A 24,043-nucleotide genomic window follows, 5' to 3' on the forward strand; every position below is an offset into this window, starting at 1 on the left:
CCACAACATAGTATCGACTTATTTTCTAGGCAACGTGGTCCAACTGAACTTCTTCTCTTTTACGCCACGCCTGTCATTCATCTCACCTGTTTCCAGAATGGATGCTGCTCGATTTCTGCAAAACTCACAACTTACCAAATATAGGGCTGTCTGCTGCTATATCTGACTCCCAGGCGGGGCTGATCTGGTACTTGGACACCATAACAGGCGACTACCATGTGATGCTGAGAGACGATACCATGGCGGCTAACACGCAGGAAGGCCCTTTGCTCGGGATCAACGGGCTGAGAGTGCGCGGTGGTTACGTCTATTACGTCAATACGCCCGAGCGGCTGTCCTGTCGCTTCCCTGTGAATCAGGAAACTGGTCGACCGCTGGGCCCAACTGAGGTCATCAGCCGTGGTGCCTTAGTAGATGACTTCGCCATCATTGCACACGGAGTGGGCTACCTAGCAGGTCTCAGGGAGAATATCATTACCAGGGTCTTTCCGGATGGAACGCAAGAGATAGTGGCTGGGAGTCAAAATTCTACCTTGCTGATGACGGCCACGTCGGCTGCGTTTTGAAGGCGTGCTCATTCTAACGTTCTCTATATTACTACCGGAGGGGAGACCGGCCATCCAGTGAACCATACGAGGTCGAGGGGAGGAAAGGTTATTGCGCTTAGCTTGAAGCTTGATATCCCAGTACCTAATTAACTGATATTGCATCACGTATTGATTCTACATGTACCACGCAATTAGGCCTATATTGAACTTACTGAAATAAATCAATATTGTCTTGAGCTGTATATCTGTTAGATATAAATGTTGACGAAACCACCCTTACATTGACCGGTGCCAAGGCCTGAGTGTAGGTAGATCGATGCAAGTTGCTTACAGTGGGGAGCCCAGGCCACATCTTGGTGTCGGTGGATTGCTTACTCTGCAGGCAGTTGAAGTGGGTCTATTCTAATGTTAGCTTGGGTTGATTGAACTAGCAGGCTTCAGAGGGGCAATCGTAGACCATCGGACGATAGAAAAAGAATAAATACCAGGCTTGAGCGCAATAACCACAAGTAAACTAGATTCAAAAAGAGAGGTAGTGAAAACAGGAAAGATGAAGCTCAATCTTGTCACTTTCTTTGCCTGCCTCCCCACCCTCTTCGTTGAAGCAAGCAAATTTGGGAGCGAGAACGTCTCCTTAACGTCGGCATGTCGACGTGCTGTATGTCTTCGATACACCAGATGCTGCTTCAAATTCTCTAATACACTTTCCAGTGCTCTCGTATTGCCAGCGACTTCAACTCGGCCACATCTAATCCGGGAAACGGGAACCTCACTGTCTGGGATGCCAAGCAGCAGGCTGTCAAGTCGGCCTGTCGTGTTGTCCCTGTATCTACCGACGAGGTATCCCGAGTGATGAGCATCGTGGTCGAGGAATCATGTCACTTCGCCGTAAAGGGAGGAGGCCATGCCCGTTATCCCGATGACTCGGTGTCTGTTGGAGGAGTGACTATTGATATGCAGAGAATGAGATCTATCCACGTCTCACCGAATCAGAAAACCGTGAAACTGGGCGGCGGCCATACCCTACACAGCGTGTACGAAGGCCTTAACCCGCATAACCTGACGGTAGCTGGAGGTAGAGCCGCCACGGTCGGTCTTGGTGGATATACCCTCGGTGGAGGCATCTCGCATCTCTCCCCGATATATGGACTAGCCATGGATAACGTGTTCGAGTACGAGGTAGAGAGACGCCACCTTACACTCTGACCCATGGCATACATCGTGATACTGACTATAATACGGCGAAGCTTATCCTACCTAATGCTACCGTGGTGGTAGTAACCGAGGACGCTCATCCCGATCTCTATTTTGCCCTCCGCGGCGGTATGAACAACTTCGGCATTGTGACTCATTTCATCATAAGGGCCGTGTTCCAAGGTCAGATCCACGCCGGAGACAGGACCTACACAATAGATAAGAGAGACGCCATTTTAGACCAAGCATACAGACTCACGACACAATGGAAAAACAATACAGCCATATCCTTCTCTCATGGCTTCGGTTATCACCAAAGTACTGGTCAGTATACCGTGTCCTTCACCCCCGAGTATTCCCATCCAATCTTAAATCCTGCTCCATTTGCCGAACTGAAACGCATTCCCTTTGAAACCGATACCGTTCGCCTCGGCCTTGCAAGTGAGTTCTCTGAGGACGTCTCGTCGGCAACGCCTCGAGGAGGTCGGTAAGATCATCAACATACTCCCCAAATTGACGATTTGGCGAACGCTAAGCGGTACAGCAACCTGTTCGCCACTGCGACGTACTACCCATCATCGGAGCTCGATAAACAGATGCAAGAGATCATGATGGACGAGATCAAGTCGGTAAAATGGGTTCCAGGATTCCATCCAAACATGATTATGCAGCCACTTTATGAGGCTGCCATTCATGCTGGAAACCAACGCGGTGGGAATACCGCGGGGATCGAAGCAGATGGCCCTCTTACTGGTATGTGGACACGATTCTAATAAGTAGGCTATATATTCGTTTCTGACCGATTCAGTTGTTCTATCAACCGTCCTCTGGGAGAACTCTGCCGATGACGATGCAATGAACAGATTTGTCAGTCGATGGGTAGAAAGTGCCACTAGCCTCATCCACAAGTCGGGAAAGGATCATCCTTGGCTTTATATCAACTATGCGAGCAAAGATCAAGATCCCTTTTCGGGATACGGGGAGACAAATCTCCAACGACTGCGAGATATCCAGAAAAGGGTTGATCCTTCAGGTGTGTTTACATCAACAGGACTGTGCAGAGGGTATTTCAAATTGTTGTAAATTATCAAGAGGAATTAATATGAGGTGTGAGGTCTTCTCCTTTCTCCTGCTACCTTTTACTCTCACTGGTCTTTCAAGCTACAAAGGGTTTTACCACGATTATGACTGAAATTTTGGAAATTCATCAACTGCTGGCTACGTATAGACTCAAGATGTATAAGAATTGACCAAACCTCAAAGGATCTATCGCTCTGAGGCAAGAGTGAGATCAAACCAAGCCATACTGACTTTAAATTTAAGCGAAGTTACCGCTTCTAAAGAAACGGTCGTCCCTTCCTCAGGTGCCTACATATGTAGCAGTATGTACCGGATTTTGGGCCGCGGATGTGAATTTCCCGATCGGGGTGCCGCCGCTTTATGAGGGCCCTCAGGGTCTTGCTCACCGAGTATCTCACAGCATAGGGTGATTACTCAGTGACCACTTAACCAAGCTCAGCTAATCAATTATCACACAAGAACATTTCTAATATTAGCTTGAAACATGTGTATTTCGGAAGCCGGCCTGACCTTCCAGGTGTTGCTCCTCCAGATGTGAGTGTATGTGTTTACTACATCTATCCGTAGTGTAACTAGAGTCTTGAATCCCTTTCCTGCACCTGGCAGAGAGCCTCTAATCCAGGTATCCATTCAGCCGACACAGTCAACCTGTCCCTTGTTGGCTGATCTGCCCATCCCTGGGCAACCCTCGTCTCGTCCTCCCTCCACCTCTGCACTTCTGGGCTAACCCACGCTCCAATAGCTGATGCCGTCTCTGCCACCATTTCTAGTGGTAACTGGTGCCCGGATCCTTCAATAATCGTTTGCTTAACCTGTGAATTCTTCACCCCGCCACTCCCTCCAACCCCAGCACCGGTTCGATGCAAGATCTCAGCCCGAATTTCGGGCGTTGATATTGGGCTGCGCTCTCCATGCACATAGAGGACCGACGGACGAACGTGATCAAGCAGTTTCCACGCAATTACTGGTTCGCTCCGGTAGAAGGGCACGGTTTTATAAGAAGGACCGATCACGTCAGGTTGGAACAGGGGGTCATGCGGAGGCCCTTCGGTGGATTCTTCTTGCCCCAGAGGCTTATGGCCTGCAAAGTTCGGTCGTATGTACTGCATGACTTCTTGGTGCTTGGAGCTGGTTAATGTGACCGGGCCATCATTCTGGTTGGCCTGTGAGTCTCCCTGTGATTCTGTCTGTGGGTAGAGAGCTGTTGGGAGACTGCGGTATCCATGCCGGATCCAGCGCTCGAGCACGCGTGAGTTCCATCGCTTGTGCGTCTTTCGCGCGGCTGCAATGGCCGCAGACCGGGATGACCAGGTATCACGTCGCCTGAGCGAGAGCATTGATAAAGAAGGGCCGTGGCCGCTGAAAATATCTGGTACAATTACTGGCTCGACTAAAATCAAAGATGTAAATAAGCGCGGATGCATGAGAGAGAGGAAGACACTAGCAACATATCAGCAGCGAAAATCACAATGATGCCACTGGAACTTACAGTTGGCCTGCCCCCATACTGTGCCCCACGCCGATGATGGGCCGCGGCATTTCATCGCGGAACTGGTTGATCATGTACAGAAGATCACGACTGTGATCAAGCCAGGATGCTTCAATGTGTTAGCCACACCACATTAGCCAAGAGAGAATCAGACATGCTTTACGGTCATTGCCCAGTAGTGCCTCGTTCCGAACGCCGCTGGCGCCGAGATTTGCGGTATCTGCAATCCAGATTGATCGAATTCCAAACCCATTTTGGTGACTTTGTGCCAGAAGATCTTCCCACAGCGGTTCGTATAGCTCCTGCGAATCTGCTTAGCTAGAGATACCCACAACTTGCTAATATGAGGGACTGAGATTTCTACCTTCGGCAAGCCACACCCGTGCGTCCCGATGATGGTTACGTCTCCAAGCTGAGGATCTGGGTTGCAAATGGGGGCATACTTCTTCACTACTAGCTTTAAGGAAGAAGCTTGGGAGACGGTTGCTCGGGGGTATTCGCGGATGTATTGTCCATCGATGACATGCTCTGTCACTGTAAAGGGGAAGGTCGATTTGCTGGTCATGCTTGCTGCAGCAATAGAAAACCCTCCTCGAAGGTGCGTAAGATGGGCTATATTACACTATTTTTATTTTTTCGGAACAAAGCACAAATTCTTATTCTTTTTTGGGTTGGCACTAGTGTAGGATTGTGGGCGATGACAATCAATAGATCTGATAAAGTGGGCACTAAATCATTAGTGCAAATTTCTATTGATTTTAGTGGATCTTTATTTTTGCTTAGTTCTAGGCCATCAATATTCTACTAAATTGATTGGGAATAGGATTTACAGTCAATCAATCTAACTCCTTCTTGCATATGTACTCCAACTTCTCAGATGAGCCCCGAATCTCCAGAGTAAAGCAACAGAAGGAATACCCAGAATCAAACTGATGAATCCAATCAGACTGTTTCCCCAGCCGTAACCCATGACATCGTAAAGACCTCCCCCAAATAATGGGAAAAGACCACCAAAAATTGACTGTACCAAGGAGACAGCCGCCATTGCGGAAGCCGAATTGGATCCGTAGCAGTCGATCACATACATATGCACGTTGATTAGGCCCATGAGGAACCCTGCATAGAAAATAACCCCTCCAATATCGGGCATAATCCAGTGAAGTTTCTTCTCGGCTGACCACCCGTACCAAAACAAGGATACGGGAACCAGCACTGCTCCTACCAGCATCGTTGGCAGTCGGAAATCTGGAGAGCCCACGCCGCCATTGCGCGCCGAGAGCTTCGCATAGATTTTGTCATTGGCGAAAGAGCAGATCTGTGCCCCCGCGATAGCTCCCACGCCCAGGGCAATGTAGTTCAGACTTCCAATTGATTCGGACATTCCGTACTTTGTTGTCCAAAGCGTTGGGAAAGTCGACTCAAGGATGTACGCCACACCACTCAAGAACCCTAAATACAGCGCCAGTATTTGAACAAGCACCTGCGTCCCCAAGAGGCGTAAAGGACGGACCGCGGATCGGCGCAGCACCTTTTCCAGAGACCGATCAGATGGATGGGCAACGTGAAGCTCCGGACAATGGCTCTTGATCTGGAGTCGCTGCAGTTTCTGTTCCAAGATTAATGGGGCGTACGATTCTTCCAGAAAGAAATAGGCGATGACTTGCACCACCGCATCCCAGATGGAAACCACATAGAAAATCCACCGCCAGCTCGTATGTTGCACCAAAAATCCGCCGATGATTGGTCCAACAACGGGACCCAGGATAGGTAGCGCGGAATAAATGGCTGCAGCTGCGCCCATATTGCTTGGCTGGTAGCAATCCGCTAGCACTCCAGCACCGATACTGGTCGTGGTTGAGCTTCCCAATCCAGCGAGGAAGCGAAAAATCAGCATCTGAGCGCTAGTTGTGGATAATCCGCCCACCGTGTTGAAGATCAAAAACCACAGGTTGCTGAGCTGGGCGACCCACACGCGCCCATAGAGCTCTGAGAGGGGCGTCAAGAAAAGTGGGCCGATGGCGTAGCCTAAACTAAAGATTGACAATGTAAACTGCCTTTCGGGAAGTGATGTGATGTCGAGGTCCTGCCCAATGACCGGGAGTGCGGGCGCCGTCATTGTGGATGCTAGAGGTGATATGCTCGCCAGGAGCGAAATCACCACAATAACACGAGTTTTCTTTCCTTTGGGCCAGTTTTGGGGATTTTCTGAGTCATGATCATTCTCCCAGGTGACCTAGAGGAGTTAGTAAGGTTTTTGTAGTGCAAGTCCAAGTTGGCACAGCTGAATGGACTTGGTATCAACTTACCACATTAGGGTCGGATGGCGGTTTGGGTGATATGTTCAATGTGGGCGATATGGGTAGCGTACTATCTGCTTCAGCACTTGCCATTGAAACAAGAGAAACCCCCTTCTCCTCATCTCCTCCATTAACTTTGCTAGAGGGAAGTTTGAACGCTATGGGTGACATTGCGGGTTTTCTGCAATAGGATGTATGAGATGGGACAAAGAGAAAGAGCAACAGGAGGGCCGGAACTATCAAAGTCAGAGGACAGACTGGTCCATAAGGGGGGGGGGAGGGGGTTCCAATCTCACAGATGATGAAAGGGATTTAAAATCATCCACATGAAATCACTAGTGTTGTGGGCACAAGATCACTAGTTTCTAATTGGAACCCCATCAATCTTGCAGAATCGATGGCAAACTGTTACTAAAGTAAATTCTCTTTCCCCTAAAGGAATCACTGGGCCAATCACCGGTAGGCTGAGACAGCTCTGTCCTGCCAAGATGGTCTACCGATCAAATCCGAGGACGATCGTGGTGATTAGAATGGAAGACGTAAGCTCTGATATGTTTGTATAAGAGGATCGCGATGCCGTCGATGTTATTGATTCTCGAGCCACACCAAGCCCAGTCTTCAACATGGGCGCGATATTCCCAACCCCTGTACCAGCCGCCGAAGCATGGGATGCGACTGAAAAAGCGACGGCTGATAACCTGAGCACGACTTTTCGTCAACTGGCCGAGAGATACCCTAACGAAAGCGCGGTAATATCCCTTCACCAGCATGAAATCTCATATGGGGACCATGGAGAGAAAGATACCAAGCCGATTCGATGGACTTTCTCTGAGCTACACGAGGAGAGTCTGAAGTTCGCGAAGCGCCTCTCAGCGAAAGGAGTCACACCCGGAAGCCACATTGTCGCTATTATATTCAATCAGGTCGAATGGGCTCTTACATTTTGGGCGGCAGCACACCTGGGCTGTCGATTTGTGCCCCTTGACCCTCGAGCATTTGCCCGCAAAGAAGATGCTCAATATCTGCTTGGAAAACTCCCCGTATCTGCCATTGTGGTTTCCACTGAGGAGATGGCAATGAAGGCGAATGACGCGCTTTCGACCCTGCATATAACGCCTGTTATCCGCTGCATCACGAACATCAATCACATGGAATCAAAAATCCCGGGGTGGACAGGTCTATCTGATAGCTCAGATTCGTCAGAGATCAACGATATCACACTTCCCAGCTCCCCAAGCACACCCCAGGAACCGGCCATCATCTTTTTCACGAGTGGTACGGGCGGGGCTCCCAAGGCTTGTCCACAGAGTGCCATTAATATCCATGCAGCAGCCCTTGGTTTCTCAAATCGGTTGGGTCTCGACTCCAGTAACAGTGTGTGTCAGCATTTGCCATCCTTCCATGTGTTCAGCGTGGCTATTACCCTGTCAGTATGGCTACGAGGAGGTAGCATCATTTTCCCCAGTTTGAGTTTCGACCCCTCGAGCAGTATCCAGGCAATTGAATATGGCCGCAATGTGATTTTGCCATGTGTGCCCCTGATGGCCCAGGTAATCGCCAAATCCCCGACCCTACTGAAACCCTTTGACACCTTGGACTCTGTCATCATGGGTGGAGCACCAGTCTCTCCAGAGGCCATAGAGGTCGTTAGGTCATTGGGCATGAAGAGGATTGTCGTGGGCTTTGGTATGAGCGAGGGTGTGATCACCCTCCTCAATATGATGAATGCTGACGAAGCCAAGCCCAACGCGAATGGTGACGTCTCCTTGGGTACTGTTGTCTCCGGTTCTAAAGTACGCATTTGTGCCCCCGGAAGTCGGAAACCTCTTCTTCGCGGTGAATTGGGTGAACTCCATCAGGGAGGTCTCCCAGTCTTCAACGGCTATCTTGACCTGTCAGACGAGTCATGTTATCAGGAAAACGGTATCAACTTTATTGTCACAGGCGACCAAGCATACATGGATGAGGAGGGCCATGTCTACGTTCTGGGAAGGTATAAAGACCTCATCATCCGTGGTGGCGAGAACATCTCGCCCTTAAAGATCGAAAATTTCTTGACCCAAGCTACAGGGATTGCCGTAAGTTTTGTTCCACATACTTTACTTTGCGCCGACTAACTCTTCCCAAGGCCCAGGTCGTAGGAATTCCACACGATCTGGCTGGGGAGGTTCCGGTTGCTATTTTGCAACAAACCGCGACTATTAAAGTATCACTCGAGGAGCTACACACAACCATAGTCTCCGAGTTAGGCGCTGGATTTGCTCCATCAATGCTTCTGGACCTGAAGGCCGATCTCGGTCAGGACAATTTTCCCTCCACAACCTCCGGCAAAATTCAGAAAACCACACTCCGGCAATGGGTACTCGACTATCTAAGCAAAGCACAGCCTGTTGAACTGAGCTCCAATAGTGATGCGCTGGAATCTGAGTTGACTGTCTTTTGGGCGACTCTTTCCGGTCGGAAGAAGATCAAAATTCCTACAGATGTATCTGTGCACCGGTTCACTGATAGCATGATGCTTATTCAGTTCTGTTCACTGGTATTTGAAAGGCTTGGAAAAAGAATTACAATGAGGGATCTTGTCGACTACAACACAATCCAATCACAAGCAGACTTTCTCAGAAGTCGCCCAGAGGTCGGTCACCCCTCAGCCGCCACAAAGGAAGTTGAATCCAAGTCAATCCCTTTCTCAATACTATCACGATCTGGCGGGGATCAGAGCCGTCTTTTATCTATCAAAGATGCTACATCCGAGCACCTGGGCTCCATGGAACTGAGCTGGGAGCACGTGGAGAAAGTTGCTCCTATGACTGATATCATGACATTGATGTCCAGAGGAGCCAGACCCAACTCCTGGAACCATCGGCATTCGATTGTGATCAAACAGAACAATATTCCAGACCTTAAATTCATCTTGCGAACTTGGATCACAAAGCACCCTCTTATGCGGTCGACTGTCGGGTCTGATGGATCGGATGTTGATTACTATCTCATCATGGCGGCCACTGATGCATGGCTCCAGCATCAAATTTTCGATGGCGAGGAGATTGACCGTTCCGAAGATCTCATGACCTACAGACTCAATGATGCTGCATGGGACTTTGTTTCTCCTGCGGGGCCATTATTCAAGGCCACCATCTTGCCCATTCGAGATTCGTCGGACATAGGATTGATCTTGCATTGGCACCATGCTATGTTTGATGGATTGATCATCAAGCGGTGGTATCTTGAACTGACCTATCTCCTCAACCACAAACCATCTCCTATCTGTTTCCATCCCTTCGAGCACTTCTCTGACGCCTTCTACAACTACCGTCAAGGCCCATCTGCCAAGGAGGCGGTAGATTTCCATGTTCGGAGACTTCGGGGCATTGGATCGAAACGCGAACAGATTTGGCCAGTCCAAAGAGCACCTCGGTGGCTTAAAGGTGAAACTAGTGGATGGAAGCATCTCAGCGGCGAGCTTGGAAATCCAGATGAGCGAGTTGCTCTCGATGGAGACAAATCCATTGGTACCATGGGATCGAGCCTCACGGTAACTGTGCCAAATATCCTCAAAATGCGAACGGAACACGAGATCTCTCCGCCCATCATTGTCAAGGCTGCCTGTGCGCTGTTCAATCTGCACATTATGGGTGGAGACGAGGCTATATTTGCTAGCATCGAGTCAGGTCGATCGTGGCCAGTTGCCGATACTGCCAGCGCTGGTGGCCTCGATCCTTCTGACGACTTGATCAACCCATTGACGATCGATGGGCCGACGATGACCGAGACCATCAACCGGATTCGTCTTACTCCCGGCGAGACGGTTCATCAGTTTCTGACCCGCCTCCGTGAGGAGCAGCGTGAGATTGATCTATATTCGCATGTCCCCATGGCAGCAGTTCTGGATCGCCTAGAAGACCCAGCTGACGTCGAGACTGTGCGGGATGTTCTCCAACGTCAGATCTACGACTGGCTCCCGGCCGCAAGACCGGTTGAGCAAATCGAAAACACCATTACTGAAGAGAAGAGAGAGACATCCGATACCAAAGAAGCATCGTCAATGGACCTCCTCGAATGTCTCGGTCGAACAGATCTCGGTATCGTGTGGTTCCCTACTTTGATTAACGAGGATACACTACATCTCGATGCTACTTGGGATAATGCCCAGCTACGAGCCAGTGAGGTTAACGAGGCCATGCTGAAGTTCATGTTTGCTACTGTGTGGCTATCTGACCCGGAAAACTTGGAGCGACCCCTAATAGATTGCGAGTACCACATTCCTGGTTTGGAGGTCACAGATTTGGGGCCGTTTGAGAACCATCGGAATTGATTCATGTATTTTAGTTAATTAGTTATCTTTCTTGTGAAGAGCTTTGGAAGATTCGTGGTGGATTAACGAACAATGGCTAAAGGATAACGGAAGCAGACTGTTTACAAATGCACTTTATAACGCAAGCAGTATCAATTTGGGAAAATCAGCTCCAGTCTGCGCTCATAACTAAATATATTGGGCGCTACATTTGGCCAACCGATTTTTATAGCCATATCGCGCGGCCTAAAATCCGGTGTATATGTAGGTATATAAGTAGACCACTTCCCCGTAGAGTACAGCTCTGTAAGTCTTATGCTATCTTACTATATGATACATATGTACTTTAATGGCATGGAATTGGAAGGTTTGAATGGCCACTCCTTCCTCGGGCAACCGCGTCCAGGGACGGGTCCTACCTACTACAGCTCTTGACTCTCTCAAGATTTACAACACTGTCTTCAGGAAGTCGCCTAATGGGCAATCCTCGTGCTGATGGGCCATGGATTATATTCCACGTTGGTGATGATACATACCTTGTGTCAAAATGGCATCAAACGCAACAGTCCTGATCACCCCAACCAAATGCCCTGAGGCCCCCAAATGCCCTGAGGCCCCCAAATGCCCTTCCGATTTGAAGACAGCTCTTATTGCTGGCGCGTTTGGCCCGACTGGGTCTGTGCTTCTTTTGGGACTTGTGGCTTGGATTTTCTGGTATGCAAAGTCTGCTTTATTCGCTCTTGCTGAGTCGGTTGTGCTAATATATGTGTAGGTACCATGCCCGGCAGGTCCTACTAAACCACCCGCAAAGGGTGATGAACCACGAGTACCTCTAGCAGAAGAAGGAGGAGAAAAAGGGGGAGCGGCGGCAGAGGCGGTGGTGGAACCTTCGGGCCGATAATGGTGAGCAACTCGAGAAGCGCTTGTGGGAAGTGTAGGTCTTGGCGTGGGAGAACCCTGAGGAGAAGCAGCTCGCCCCTCCCCGCCTGACCATCTTGTGTGACGCCTCGGCCGAGTCGTCCAGTGCGGACCTTCCCCTGGCACAGATGCCAAACTCCGAGTTTCCGTAGGAGTCTGTGGCGCCGCCTTGCGGCCTCCGCCTGCCACCCCAACCCGGAGATGCCAGCGTGCTGCCGGCAATCCTCGATGCCCTAAAGGACAAGGGCAAGGGCAAGGAGTAGGGGATCTTTTGGAAACATGCATGTTGTGCTTGGCTCCTTTGTTCCAACCACCTACCCCGGAACCGCCCAAGATGGTGGTTTGGCTTATTCGGAATGGACGCTGCTCAAACCACAGTTGTCACTGTCGTGGGTCAGGTAGGCGCCTTGACCGGCGGGTGCACAACCGGGTACACCAGTACATTCTTTGGCATACGTTTGACCATGCTTGTATCTTGTGTGCTAGGAGTTGCCATTATCTCTGCATACATTCTTCCACGAAACATGTCGCTTGCACTGCAGCCTCTGCATTTTTCGAGTAATTTTTCGTTGGTGGTGTCTGGGGTCCAATGCCAATTTACCTCCTCGAGCTTTCCCTAATTACACTCCGCTCTCCCATGGTCGGACTGACCTACAAACTTAAGAAAACTCGGATCTTCTGGGGACCTGAAATATCCCAGGAAGAGCGAGATGAAGCGGTGGCTCGGTCTGCGTTCAGAAGCGCCACGCCGTTGAGAGTTCCGGCGGGAAGAGTCGCAATTCGAATGGGAGTGCGTTGTGTGCCGTTATTCATCTCGAGCCTCCAGACAATATTGGGGGTTATAACGGCGAAGACGTCCGGAGACAGCTCAGCTGAACCCGTGGCCATCTTAGCGTCGTCGAAATGGTGCACTAACGATGCGTGGCCCTTGGACTGCGCAGATGGTGTGACTTCCCATAGTTCTAGAGTGTTTGCTAGGGTCACCAGAAGATTGCCGTTGGGTCGGACCGCGATATTTTCCACCCACGAGCCATTAGGAAACTGATAGACTTGGTGGAGATGGTTCAATCCACGGAGGGAGGAGGCCAATCCGAGGCAGAAAAAAAGGAATACGACAAAGAAGATTGTTTGACTGGTCATCATAGGTAAATGCATATCCCCTCGTTTGACATGCTTCGATAACAATCTCTGCGCGAAACAAAATGCATTCTTATAGATCTTGGTGTCCGGTTCTTTATTGGCGGATTCCAGTGAGTTGGCGGATCTCGGGAGACCCACATGTCATCCTGGGATCGTCGCCACGATGTTCTTATCTCCGTCATAATATGGGGTTATGAATTCGTGATGTTGTCATCCTGATATTCCGTCCTTGGCTTAGAGTACCTGGTTTTCCAGTGTTCACTCCGATATTTGATACTCCATCCCTTAGTTATTAGTCCCTACCACGTCAGCTTACCACCGAAACATTAAATACTAATGATTATATCAAGGAGACAAACAGAGAGCAGACCCTGGGGCACTCCATACTCCGTGGGTCTTGTCGACATGTTGCCCGCTCTCAGCTCAATATAGTGGAACAGTTGGAATATTGCTAGTGGAATAACTGACCACTGTACTAATGCAACTTGCTTACGGCTGTGTAGGATCCATGGGTGCTAAATGATAGTATGGGCTTTTAACCCCGACGAAAAAATACGTCTTCCGAAAAGAGCTCAGACGGTGCTGTTTATGATGCACGGCTTCAAACATAAGTCTTGGAGGATTAGAGGGGGACAAACTAGATCAGGGATTGACGTGCGGGTGCGAGAGCACTAGAGAAATCATGGCGTAGCGTAAGAAGGGTAGCATCGAGAGGAGATTTTGCTTAGAATATTGTCGGATTTTATAGTCCTCAGCAACTTGGTTTCTTCAACTCTTTAATAAACTCACATTGCACTATGTGTGCATCTTGACGTCTTCGTAGACATCTCCTGACAAATATCTAGATTGAAAGAAGGAAGAGGTAAGCCACCATATGACGTGAGAGAAGTAGTGCGCATAGTGATGCTCTAGAGCTTGAATTGCAGAGATATCTACGGCTGAAGCTATCCATCGATCAACTTGAATGCCACTGGTTTTCTATGGACAATATCGGCAAGGTCTGCTATGGAACTGAGATAGGTTGGCAAGATTATTAATTCCATACAGAATCAAATACTGACAACCTTCAACATTCACTTACTGCAACGTCTTGTTGCTTGTAGGTGATAGTGGCCGAGTCCTGTACATATATGTACCTATGTAGGCATAGCGATACGCAATTGGATTAGTGTAGAATAATTTCGCAGCAAAATTCAAACCCAAGCATACCCACAAATGTATGACAAGATATCTATCTAAGGTTCAATAGTCTGCATAAGCCAAGATAAAATGAAGCAAACATATCCCAATCTAGGATCTAGATCTTCGTAGAATTATGATCCATCACCGCAGCGATGACAGCTCACTAGTAATGCAGGACACACCGCATTAGCGCACCAACCTACATACCCACAGGTCCAGCGTCCATACGGAGCGAATGTACAGCAACTCCGAAAAGTCGGTGACGGCTATCCTCCAAAAAAGGGGGTAGTCTAAAGCCAAAGTAGACTAAAACCTGATTTATGTCCTGCACAACAATGTTCCACGGACTATCATCAACGAACAGCTCAACTAGACTGGACACCGCTAGTTCTATGGAGAGCTGCTTATCGACACGAGGTTATGGTTACGCGCACTCACCCGGAAAATGTTTTTCGGTTTGCTGTTACACTAGAATCGAGCAAAGAGTTCATGTCACTGGTTTACTCCTAATTTAACATTTAGAATTTGGTTTCGTCCTGTTTGATTATTTGGCAGATGGGTCTGCAATATAAAGACCCTTACCCCTGCAGCATGAACCAATTGGAATATTCAAGTCTAGTGGCAAGGTTTGGACTCCCCGACTAGACTAGACCGGAGTGGACTTAACATTTGACTGTGAAGGCGGGTGTATATCAAATATGACTGGAATGATTGCCTGGCAGTGGCGATCCACGTTAGTCATTTTGTTGGATTGCAGCTGCGTCTGTGTCTGCATCTGTGCGCTACGTACGTGCGTACATGTAAGAAACCAAGCATATTAGATGCACCTGTATAAGTGGCCTGATATAGGTGTTGTGCAGATAAGTTTAATTGCGGTTAATGAGTTTAACGATGCAGATTGAATATCCATAATTGAGGGAATGAACCTGAAAGCTGGCATTGATGTCCATTGAACCTAATTGGGTAATAATTCAGATTAAAAGAATTTATCAAGGAAAGTGGAGAAATATGGAGGATCGAGAGGTGAGTGAAGACAGAATGATACAGATAAAGCCAAAAAAGAACAAAGCGGGAAAGCGAAGAGGGTATAGGTATAGATATGATATGTTGTCGTGAGATGTCGTGAGATGTGTAGTGCTGAAAGACAATAAAAAGCAAACCAAAACAAGAAATGTCACAAGTAGCTTCAGCAAGCCAAAAGGCCAAACCTCAAACCCATGGATCGGCCTGCACATAATTATGCGGGTTGACAGGCCCAACCAACTTGATCCGAGCCTTCAACTGCTCCCTTCTGCGATCCTCCTTCGACTCCACAATCTTTTTCTTTGCACCCAGGAACACACCTCGGGGATTATGCTGGGACTGCTTCCGCAGCGGAGATAAAGAAGGGATGACATTTGCATAAGATAAGTTGGGAGCCGAAGATGAAAAGGGCTCTGCAGCTGAGTCGGGCGAGGACTTATATCTCGGGAACTGAACGTTCCGCTTCTTGGATTTCTTGGGTGATTCCCAAATCACGGGGCCGTGTTTCTGGTACGCGGATAGCGGAACTGCTAGTTGTTTCGGCCGGGCTGTTGTGGGGGTTGAGAGCGAAGCAGGCGATGTTGGTGATATTGGTGTTTGAAGATGGAACCTGTGGTTGGTATAGTCATACTCGCTGCTCGAGGATGTAGCGACGGATGTAGCTCGCGTAAAGACCTTCGTGTTCAAGGCCAAGGTGGATTTATGTGGTGCCGGGGCTGTGTTGGAAAGTGTACCTCCTACATCATTGAGGTGGCGGTCCATGGGCGCTGTCGCCGGGCGGGGAATTTCCTTTGGCTTATTTTCCGCTGTGCAGTCGCGCGAGAGAGTGCGGTGGACGTAAGTCTTGATTGAGTCGCGAACTCCGCCGAAACCACCGCGGTCCAGCGAATGCCAACGGTACTTGCCCTTGGCAAACTCCAGTGGGTTGCCCATTTTGCGGGATTTAGTGTTCGGTGCAACCATATTTGGGCTGATGCGGCCACTGGCCTGTAGAGCGGAAGGCGCCAATTCGGGGAAATAATCCCACTTCTTCTCGCGGAAGTAGTGATTTGTGCCTGTGCGGCTTTGGTTCCAATTCGATGGACGCCCGTACTGTGTGTCGGAAAATGATGACGAAATTGATACTGGGGGCTCAACAATTGATGGGATATTGATATCGATGGAGTCCGTGCGTTTATGTGGAGGCAGTTGCGGGGATAGTCTCAGAAGCTGATCGGCGGATGGAGCCGGGTGATCGACCAAGTCGTCGAAGTCGGAGCCAGAACTGACGAAGATGGGATAACTATCTGCTGAATGGCGGGGTTCACTGGGTCCGGTGATACTATCGAGTGTACTTTCGGTGTCGCTGTCGCTGTCGCTGGAGTCACTCCACATAGCCGAACATTCTGGTTGTTTGGGAAGGGGTTCTGCGGGGAGCGGCTTGTTGAGAAAGAGATCGGAGCGACTATAGAAGGGAGGTTGTGGTGAAAGTGGTGGGATTACTCGCTCGAGTCCTTCGAGCGAGCGTGAATGTCGGACGGGGGGTGCCATTCGGCCGTGATACGAAAAGGTTGAGGAAGGCATTTCCATGGGATTCGAGGAGAATTTCGAATCAATAGGAAGTATAAAAAGAATACATCAAAGAAATGGAAACAGCCACAGAAAATAATATGTGAAGAGGGTCTAGAGACAAAGAAATCAAGTCAGAGAGAGGAGAGAGGAGAGAGACTATTATTAATATCAGATGTGAGGAGAGAATGAAAAAAGTACATGTAGTTCTCTACATATGCACGCTCAGGGCTTATAAGATAATAATATACGGTAATATCTCACAGTAAACATCGTCAAACGAACCATGCCTGACGCAAGGACAGTTCGGATCGCCCTTGCTCCGCTTAAGGGATAATATGATTGGACGAGTTGACTCTGTTATATACTTGGGCTTATTAGGCCTGACATGTCCGTTTATAGTGCACAGTCCTCCCTAACTAAGTTTGGCTGCCTGCTCATTTGCACCTAATCGGCCTAACTGGCGAATTTTGGCGATCATCTCCTCGTCACCAAAATGACTGTTATGCTCGAATTCTGGTTCCTGCGCGTATGCGACACGGGCTGCATCGACAATAATTCTAGCTGTCATACCAAAGATACGATAGACTTGATCTTCTCCATCTCCAAGTTTGGATCGAACAAAGAACTGGTGCACTAGTGGCGTTGTTAGTATCCACATATCCACATGGGGTTTTTTGCTTCTTTTCTCCTTTTCTGGACTGGGCCCCCTATTTCCTGTTTTGGAACAAAGACACGAATAAAAAAGAAATCAAAAGCAAAGAAACTAAAATAAACATTCCATGTCCACCCTCGGCATGGTACTCCGTACGACAATCCCATATGGACAACACAGTCTAGAAATGAAAAAGAACAGAAAGAAAAAGGAAAACTTACTCCTCCATTGTGAGTTATGCCACATTCCCCAAGATCCACGATACCATTCATGTCCATTCGGTACACTTGCTCTCAAAAAATCCTTGAATGGCGCAGTAAAAACAGCCTCAACCTCTTTCGCGTCCAAAATAGGGATAAGTGACACCTCAGGATCGGCATTCAGCCCCAAGCCCGGGTCATAGCTGTGGAGGAGAGCGACACAGGGACGTACAACCACCTCCGTTTTGGCAAGATTTGCCGGGAACTCGCAGAGATGCTCCACGCTAAATGGGGGTGGAAGCTTTTGGCTAATATCGGGGAGGCCGATCTCCTCACTTGCCTCGCGACGCGCCGTTTGGAAGGCTGTTTCTGTGTTATCTGCTCGGCCTAGAAGGGATCAGTTCTTCTCCTTCTTTTTCCCGATTCATGTTTTAAGGCGTCCAAATTGGCTTGGCGTTCGGCTTTTTCTTATTTCTTTTTTTCTTTTGCTGTTTTTCTCTGTCTTTGCCTTCGGGGAAAGGGGAAACTGTCAACTTACCACCAGGCAAAGCAGCATCTCCTGCATCTACACCCGAACAAGATTAGCCTAGTCCCGAACAACCAACCCATGCCATGCAGCCTCCTGAAAACAGGGCTGATCCACGTATTTTCCCCTATGTTGTAGACTTACACGAACTTAGTGTCTTAGCCCGGATCGTAACAACCACCTTAAGGTCGCCCTTGGCATCGGCGAAGAGCAGTATCAGCACAGCCGCCCTCCTGCTTAGCGGGACAGAGTTGTACACTGTTGGCGGGGAGATGTAGTTTCGGAGTCTGGTGATTGCTTCCTATGGATACATCATAAGTGTCAGAGTATTCTATCCCTGGGGTTGGGTTTCAACACTATCGGGATGGCCATCCACGGGGAAAGGGAATGGAACGGTGAGGTCTCAGTTTGAACAAAACCTTGAGCTTGACCGTGAAGAACTTGTCTTAGACATGCGGAAAGAAAAGAATGTTCCATCTCTCACTCTTCCCCAAATCAAAAGGTTTCAAGTTCAACGCACGATGTTAGACTTGAAGCCGAAACTCAAATGACCATATCTCCCAGACCTCCTTGGATACACATCCAGGTATGATCGCCCCCCAAGAAAAAGAAAAGAAACATGGCAATTTAAGACAACCCGTGGCTAAGGGGGGGAACACAGGGGGGAAACGGCAGGGATAATACGCATGGCAAAATGGACACAGCAGATTCACATTACACAGAAAGACACGCGGTCATTTCGGGTAGTTGCAGGGAACAAGTTACACGTACCTGAGATGTGGGATTTAGGGGCGCCATTATTTTGAAAGTTTGGGGTTCGGGCTTGGGGGTGCTGGGGTTGGAGTGGAAGAATAATTTGGGTTGAGTTTTGTTCTGGGGGCAGGTTGTACTGAAACGAAGTGTCCGGAGGATGTTGAGCTGTGGTCTCCGCATTTCAAACAAGTTCGTTATACCGAACTATGTACTCAGTACAGTATACTCTGTACTCCGTAGGGGCGGTTGGCTATACTGGGGAAAGATGGGGTTTGGCCCGTGTAGTAGCCGAGGTAACTTGAGAATCTCGGTGTCGGTGACTAATGATATAATCCATCAGAGAATACTTTGTTATCTAAAAGTGTTATTACGGTTATTCACTTGATGCAGTTGTCCAGTATTCGACATATCAAATAGCCAAAGGGAATCAATAGAGTATACAAGCCAGTCACATCACAGGGAGAAGGGAGCAATAAAATAAGGTAGAGAGAGGTGGGGATCAAATGGTCTATCAACATAGCGAGAATAAATAAGACAGGATGAGAACTGAAGGGGGAGAAAACAAAGCAACCATCTATATGACAAGTACAACCCAATCCAAAACATGCGTGAAATCAAAAGCACAAAGAAATCGCCAGCATATTCATATCAACTACGAACTTTCGTTCTTCTTCGCCTCCTTGGACTCGGGGGCCTTCTCGGCGCGCTCGCCTTCCGCCATGGCCTCATTAGCCTCAGTAGACTGCTTAGCGCCATCAGCTAGAGCCTCGACCCTAGCCTCCTCTTTCTCATCGATATCCTCGATATCCTTAGGCGCGGCAACACCAGTGCCCTCGTTCTCGCTGTTCTCTTCCTCAATCAGCTCCTCCTGCTCCTTGATGACCTCAAGACGCTGCTTGTTGGTAGCAGCACCCTCGGCATTGTGGACCTCGAGCTCGATCTCGTGGAACAACTCCTCAGGGATGCTGGAGAGCACAGACTTGAGCGCGTCGATTTGCGACGCAAACTCGGACTCCTTGCCACCCTGTGTGTATAGGTAGGCGTTGCTCAAAACCAACAGAGTTGAGGGAACACCCTGCTTGAGACGCAGCTCGAGCCACATGCCGAGATCCTCGCGCAGGCGCGCAGGGGAGACACCGTGTGTGCGGATTCCGCGCGAGGCGCTGGCCATCTGCAGCTCTGGGACGGAGAGCGAATCAACACCCTCATAGAAGATGGCGCGGTCATCACGCTTGATCTGGCGCATACGGTGTCGGATAGTGTACCGGAGCATGGCGTCGGTACCGAAGGAGTTCAGGTTCATGTAACGGCAAATACCGACCAGCTGGGGTCGGGACAGGTTGTCAAGGGTCAGATCATCCTTGAAGATCTTGCAAACCTTGATGACATCCTCTGTTGAGGGTGACTCGCCGGTGGTGCGGATCTTGCGGAAAAAGTCTGTGAATTCGTCGTTCTTGACAGTGGCGGCGGTCAAGGGCAGACCGGTCTCCCTTATGGTGTTGCGCAAGAATCCGGAAACTTCTTTGCGGGTCGATCTGAGGTTCAAGGCCTTGGCATCGCGGGCCTTCTGCCCCTCGTAGGTGCTGGGGAGCATGTTGGGGAAGAGCTTCAGGGCGACGGGGAGCAGGAGTTCGGCAAAGGGAACGATGAGGAACATTGAGAATGGAACCAAACGTCCAAGATCCTTTGTAGTACGTTGGAGCTATAATCAAACTTTGGTTAGCCAAACAGTACAAAATATCGGAAATATTGCTGGTGGCGCAAAGCATACCTGGCGGTGCTCTCGGCGACTGAGCTCATAACCACCGGCCATCTTCAACGCCAGTCTCGAACTAATCTTGACCTCAGTGGAAAGCAACTTTGTGCCATCCCAGTAGTGCTGCAACTCTTTCTTGACCTTTTGTCCAAGTGTCAGCTTTTTCGCGCTCTTCTTCTCGGCCAACTTCTGGTCCTCCGGGTTCGTCTTTCCGACAACTCCAGCGGCGGTTGACTTGCTAGAAGTTGACTGTGTCTCGGCTGGCTGGGTCTTCGCAACTGTAGATTGTGACTCCGAGGTCTGTTCTTGGGAGAGCGGCTTCTTGGCTTGCTCGGCATTGAACCCGGGGGGAGGGTAGTTCTGAGAAGAGTTGTTCGATGTGGATTGCTCGGTCGCATATCCACGCTGTGGGATCAGAATGGCAAGCGCCGACATTTGTGATGGCAGGTCGCGGCCATTTCGTAGAAGGCTGCGGGCTGCAATGGAAGCCGGGCTCAGTGCGCTGGAACGACTACGGCCTGCTGAGGAAAGTATCAGCAACTGGCATTGTCATCTAGTTCTTTGGGGTTCTTCAACACTTACCGATCAGGGCAGACCGGAAAGCAGGTGTGCCGCGGACCAATCCGGTCGATCTCATCGTAGCGGACATTTGCGGGAAACGTTGGGGCGAAAAGGTAAGTGCTCGAAGCAACGAGCAAGGAGTTTGTAGAGGCAACAATAATGGAATAAATGATCAATCCTAATGTCCACGGGATGAACCAAAAAAATTAACTGCAATAAATTGATGGTTACAAAAAGTTTGGAATGTCCTGGAACCGGATCTGATGAGATGTTCTGATGTACTGCCGCTGTCATCTTGCACGTGACAGCCGATACCGCCTCGGGTTTTGCTCGGGGTTAAACAGATAGCCGGACAGTGCTAGAACAGGCGAAGATATGTATTTCAATGTGCAACTATGATTCGGATTTTTCATAACAATCTGAACAGCCAATTATGTACATACGACTATGAACACTCGCTCAGCAATTTCAAGGTTCTTGAATCTTGACAAAAAAAGAAACCAACAAAATCAGGGTATATAAAGACTGGCATAAACGATGGCAACAAGATAGCATGTTCCCTAAGGTTCAAATTCGCACTCGAACAAGAGAGTCCTTGTTCGAACTTTCCTCCGCGGTATCAGTAGAAGAGACTTCGGCAGTATCCAACAAGGGGATTCGATCGACGCTGTATCGCTTCTCCTTGCTGTGTGCATTGATAGCTTCACTGAGAGGACTGGGCTCAGCGAAAAGGAGAGGACTGGTGGTTCCTTCGGGAGAGCTCTGCCAACGCGCCACATCTGTCTTGAGCTGCTCCAGCTCCTTCTGGAAGCGCTTTCCAAAGACGTCGATGTAGTAAGTTGCTCCATTGTGGATGCTCCAGACGAATAGCGCAGACATGAACAGGCCGCTGGCCCATTTGTACCAAAACCAGATCGGACAGGGGATCATTGTGGATAAAGCAAACCCGTACTGGATGAACATGAAACATGGCTCTTGCAGCGCCTCAGGCAGACTCAGCACAAATCGCCCAATCCAGGCCTTGGAGTATGACTTGCGCAGCCAGGTGAAGCTGGTCGGGCGACCCGCTGCGATTTTCTCGCGGCGGCGTACGGTGATCAGGAAGTGGTACATGAGCTGCCACACCAGGTAGGGGCCCGTGGACCAGATTATCATGGCACTAAGACCATAATGCTCTGGGTCCCCGGGCTGACTGAACTTGATGTTGTAGACAGCAGGGAAGCGTTCTTTGAGTTTCTCAACTGAAGTCAGGTGCACAATGCAGTGCAAAGTTACGGGTGGCATAATGTGGATGAAGAGACTGCAGAGACAAGATGAGCGAGTGAACTTTATCCTTTTGATATCTAACGTACCTGACAACCTTGTCCATACTGTGGAAGACCATAGAGTTTCGCCACATGGCGATTGCAGCCGCATTGTTTCCGAAGGTCAAGCAGAAGGTGCTAATAAATAGTCGTTTCGAGTTAGGGAAGACCCAAATACTCAGCATGCAGAGCAAATTGACAAAGTAGCAGAGATCGGCCAAGAAGTAGTGGTATCCTTTGGCATGGTACGTAAAGTAGCGGATGGGCATGAAATATGCCAGCTGGGCGCTAAACCAGATGTAAAAGTATTCTGGGCAAGCACCGATCAGGTAGCCGCTGATGAAGATATTGAGCACACCAGCAATAAAAGACATCTTCTCCCGGAGGGTGACAGTCGCAGTCTGGTTCCACTGCTTACCCAGGCGCTCTACACCCTGCTTCATCCGAGCACGATATTTTTCCAGCTTCTCATCGGCGGTCGGTGCCCGGCGCTTCCATTCACCCACAACACGATCCTTAGCGTTCAAGGAAGACATCTTGAGCTTTTCCCGCTGCTTGCGCACCTTCTCCTTTTGCATGGCGATGGTCTGCTGCCATTTCTCCAAGCGCTGTGAGAGCTGGATGTTGTCGAGTAGGTCGAAAATAGTCAGCTTGTCCAGCGGTGGAAATGACTCCCAGTCCTCCAGGTACGAGCTGCTGTTTGAGAAAGAGCCGTTGCGCGACAGACTTCCTGGGGAGGTGGGAGCAGAGCCAAATTCATCGTTGTCGGTGAAGTCGTCTGAAGGGAAGGGTGCGTCGATTTCGTCCAGGCCTGGCGTGGTGACCAGCGGCTCGGCTGACATGGTGGGATCGGACTTTCTTCTCGAGCTGGTGCTTTCTATCCAAAACTGTTGTTGAAAGCAGAGTATCGTCGGTCCGTCCCGGGTGTTGGGATATGGTCGACTGAGGAAACGATTGAATGTTAGCATCCCCATAGTTGCAACAAGCCCAAAGAGCACAACTTCGTAGATATGTGCCAAACAGGCGCAAGTGATCAAAACAAAAAAACCCTTATATAGACAAGAGGGGCAATTAAAGGGACGACGGCAACATTACCTTATCTGTAGATCACGCCTTTGTCACAAGGCGAGAATGGCGAACTGTGGTTGGCGATCCACAAAGTAAACAACTGCGGACTCACTGGCGCATGACACAAAAACGGCGATACAGAAGTGCCGCTGCTTTGGTGTAGGTCACAAAGGTTGAGGAGATACTCAGACAAGAGCCAGCGAGAAGTTGAGAAATTGACGTGTGCTTGTGGTGTGAATGGTGGTTGGATGGAGGAACTGCGCTGGGGGATCGTCATGCGGATCCAATCAGCGAGCTGTCTTGGCCCAGGTGTAAGGTTGTCGCCTGAGGCAGCAAACTTTATCGGTCGAGAACATGAGTTTTTTTGCTCTTCCCCTACTTGCACTGTTCTAATGTAGTGTTTGCCATAACTATATGAGTTTTTCCATTAATTTGTTGCACATTCTCCCTAACTTCCCGTATACGAAAGTGAGTTGACAAACCATCCTAAGTAAGAAAAGAAAATAT

At 49.2% G+C, this 24,043-nt stretch overlaps 11 protein-coding genes across 11 annotated transcripts; 4 read left to right on the top strand and 7 right to left on the bottom strand.

The window, feature by feature from the left end:
* Window positions 1-239: 239 nt before the first annotated feature.
* Window positions 240-566, top strand: N7471_008120 (uncharacterized protein; the record flags this gene model as incomplete). The annotated part of the gene is made up of 1 exon (XM_057280839.1): window positions 240-566. One exon carries the CDS (start codon window positions 240-242, stop codon window positions 564-566), a length of 327 nt encoding a protein of 108 aa, XP_057135099.1.
* Window positions 567-1,098: 532 nt separating this feature from the next.
* Window positions 1,099-2,825, top strand: N7471_008121 (FAD-dependent oxidoreductase; the record flags this gene model as incomplete). Its single annotated transcript, XM_057280840.1, has 5 exons — window positions 1,099-1,206; window positions 1,260-1,727; window positions 1,796-2,229; window positions 2,287-2,495; window positions 2,551-2,825. The coding sequence occupies 5 exons, from the start codon at window positions 1,099-1,101 to the stop codon at window positions 2,823-2,825; spliced, it is 1,494 nt and encodes a 497-aa protein (XP_057135100.1).
* Window positions 2,826-3,394: 569 nt separating this feature from the next.
* On the bottom strand, window positions 3,395-4,876 carry N7471_008122 (uncharacterized protein; the record flags this gene model as incomplete). Its single annotated transcript, XM_057280841.1, has 4 exons — window positions 3,395-4,262; window positions 4,312-4,420; window positions 4,475-4,613; window positions 4,676-4,876. The coding sequence occupies 4 exons, from the start codon at window positions 4,874-4,876 to the stop codon at window positions 3,395-3,397; spliced, it is 1,317 nt and encodes a 438-aa protein (XP_057135101.1).
* Window positions 4,877-5,152: 276 nt separating this feature from the next.
* N7471_008123 (MFS transporter) lies at window positions 5,153-6,779 on the bottom strand (the record flags this gene model as incomplete). Its single annotated transcript, XM_057280842.1, has 2 exons — window positions 5,153-6,544; window positions 6,618-6,779. 2 exons carry the CDS (start codon window positions 6,777-6,779, stop codon window positions 5,153-5,155), a joined length of 1,554 nt encoding a protein of 517 aa, XP_057135102.1.
* Window positions 6,780-7,231: 452 nt separating this feature from the next.
* Window positions 7,232-10,923, top strand: N7471_008124 (Nonribosomal peptide synthetases (NRPS); the record flags this gene model as incomplete). Its single annotated transcript, XM_057280843.1, has 2 exons — window positions 7,232-8,686; window positions 8,737-10,923. 2 exons carry the CDS (start codon window positions 7,232-7,234, stop codon window positions 10,921-10,923), a joined length of 3,642 nt encoding a protein of 1,213 aa, XP_057135103.1.
* A 526-nt stretch (window positions 10,924-11,449) lies between these two features.
* On the top strand, window positions 11,450-11,840 carry N7471_008125 (uncharacterized protein; the record flags this gene model as incomplete). Its single annotated transcript, XM_057280844.1, has 2 exons — window positions 11,450-11,656; window positions 11,739-11,840. The coding sequence occupies 2 exons, from the start codon at window positions 11,450-11,452 to the stop codon at window positions 11,838-11,840; spliced, it is 309 nt and encodes a 102-aa protein (XP_057135104.1).
* Window positions 11,841-12,471: 631 nt separating this feature from the next.
* Window positions 12,472-12,960, bottom strand: N7471_008126 (uncharacterized protein; the record flags this gene model as incomplete). Its single annotated transcript, XM_057280845.1, has 1 exon — window positions 12,472-12,960. The coding sequence occupies one exon, from the start codon at window positions 12,958-12,960 to the stop codon at window positions 12,472-12,474; it is 489 nt and encodes a 162-aa protein (XP_057135105.1).
* Window positions 12,961-15,351: 2,391 nt separating this feature from the next.
* N7471_008127 (uncharacterized protein) lies at window positions 15,352-16,695 on the bottom strand (the record flags this gene model as incomplete). The annotated part of the gene is made up of 1 exon (XM_057280846.1): window positions 15,352-16,695. One exon carries the CDS (start codon window positions 16,693-16,695, stop codon window positions 15,352-15,354), a length of 1,344 nt encoding a protein of 447 aa, XP_057135106.1.
* Window positions 16,696-17,128: 433 nt separating this feature from the next.
* N7471_008128 (NUDIX hydrolase) lies at window positions 17,129-18,892 on the bottom strand (the record flags this gene model as incomplete). The annotated part of the gene is made up of 5 exons (XM_057280847.1): window positions 17,129-17,349; window positions 17,590-17,955; window positions 18,107-18,133; window positions 18,239-18,395; window positions 18,866-18,892. 5 exons carry the CDS (start codon window positions 18,890-18,892, stop codon window positions 17,129-17,131), a joined length of 798 nt encoding a protein of 265 aa, XP_057135107.1.
* A 425-nt stretch (window positions 18,893-19,317) lies between these two features.
* Window positions 19,318-21,387, bottom strand: N7471_008129 (MRS7 family protein). The gene is made up of 3 exons (XM_057280848.1): window positions 21,186-21,387; window positions 20,619-21,124; window positions 19,318-20,549 (listed from the first exon to the last, which is right to left on the bottom strand). The coding sequence occupies exons 1-3, from the start codon at window positions 21,250-21,252 to the stop codon at window positions 19,500-19,502; spliced, it is 1,623 nt and encodes a 540-aa protein (XP_057135108.1). The 5' UTR covers window positions 21,253-21,387; the 3' UTR covers window positions 19,318-19,499.
* A 344-nt stretch (window positions 21,388-21,731) lies between these two features.
* On the bottom strand, window positions 21,732-23,310 carry N7471_008130 (glycerophosphocholine acyltransferase; the record flags this gene model as incomplete). The annotated part of the gene is made up of 2 exons (XM_057280849.1): window positions 21,732-22,464; window positions 22,517-23,310. The coding sequence occupies 2 exons, from the start codon at window positions 23,308-23,310 to the stop codon at window positions 21,732-21,734; spliced, it is 1,527 nt and encodes a 508-aa protein (XP_057135109.1).
* Window positions 23,311-24,043: the final 733 nt, after the last annotated feature.

Source organism: Penicillium samsonianum (genome assembly GCF_028829775.1).
Source record: "Penicillium samsonianum strain IBT 33392 chromosome Unknown utg000004l_segment0_segment0, whole genome shotgun sequence".
Taxonomy (NCBI): domain Eukaryota; kingdom Fungi; phylum Ascomycota; class Eurotiomycetes; order Eurotiales; family Aspergillaceae; genus Penicillium; species Penicillium samsonianum.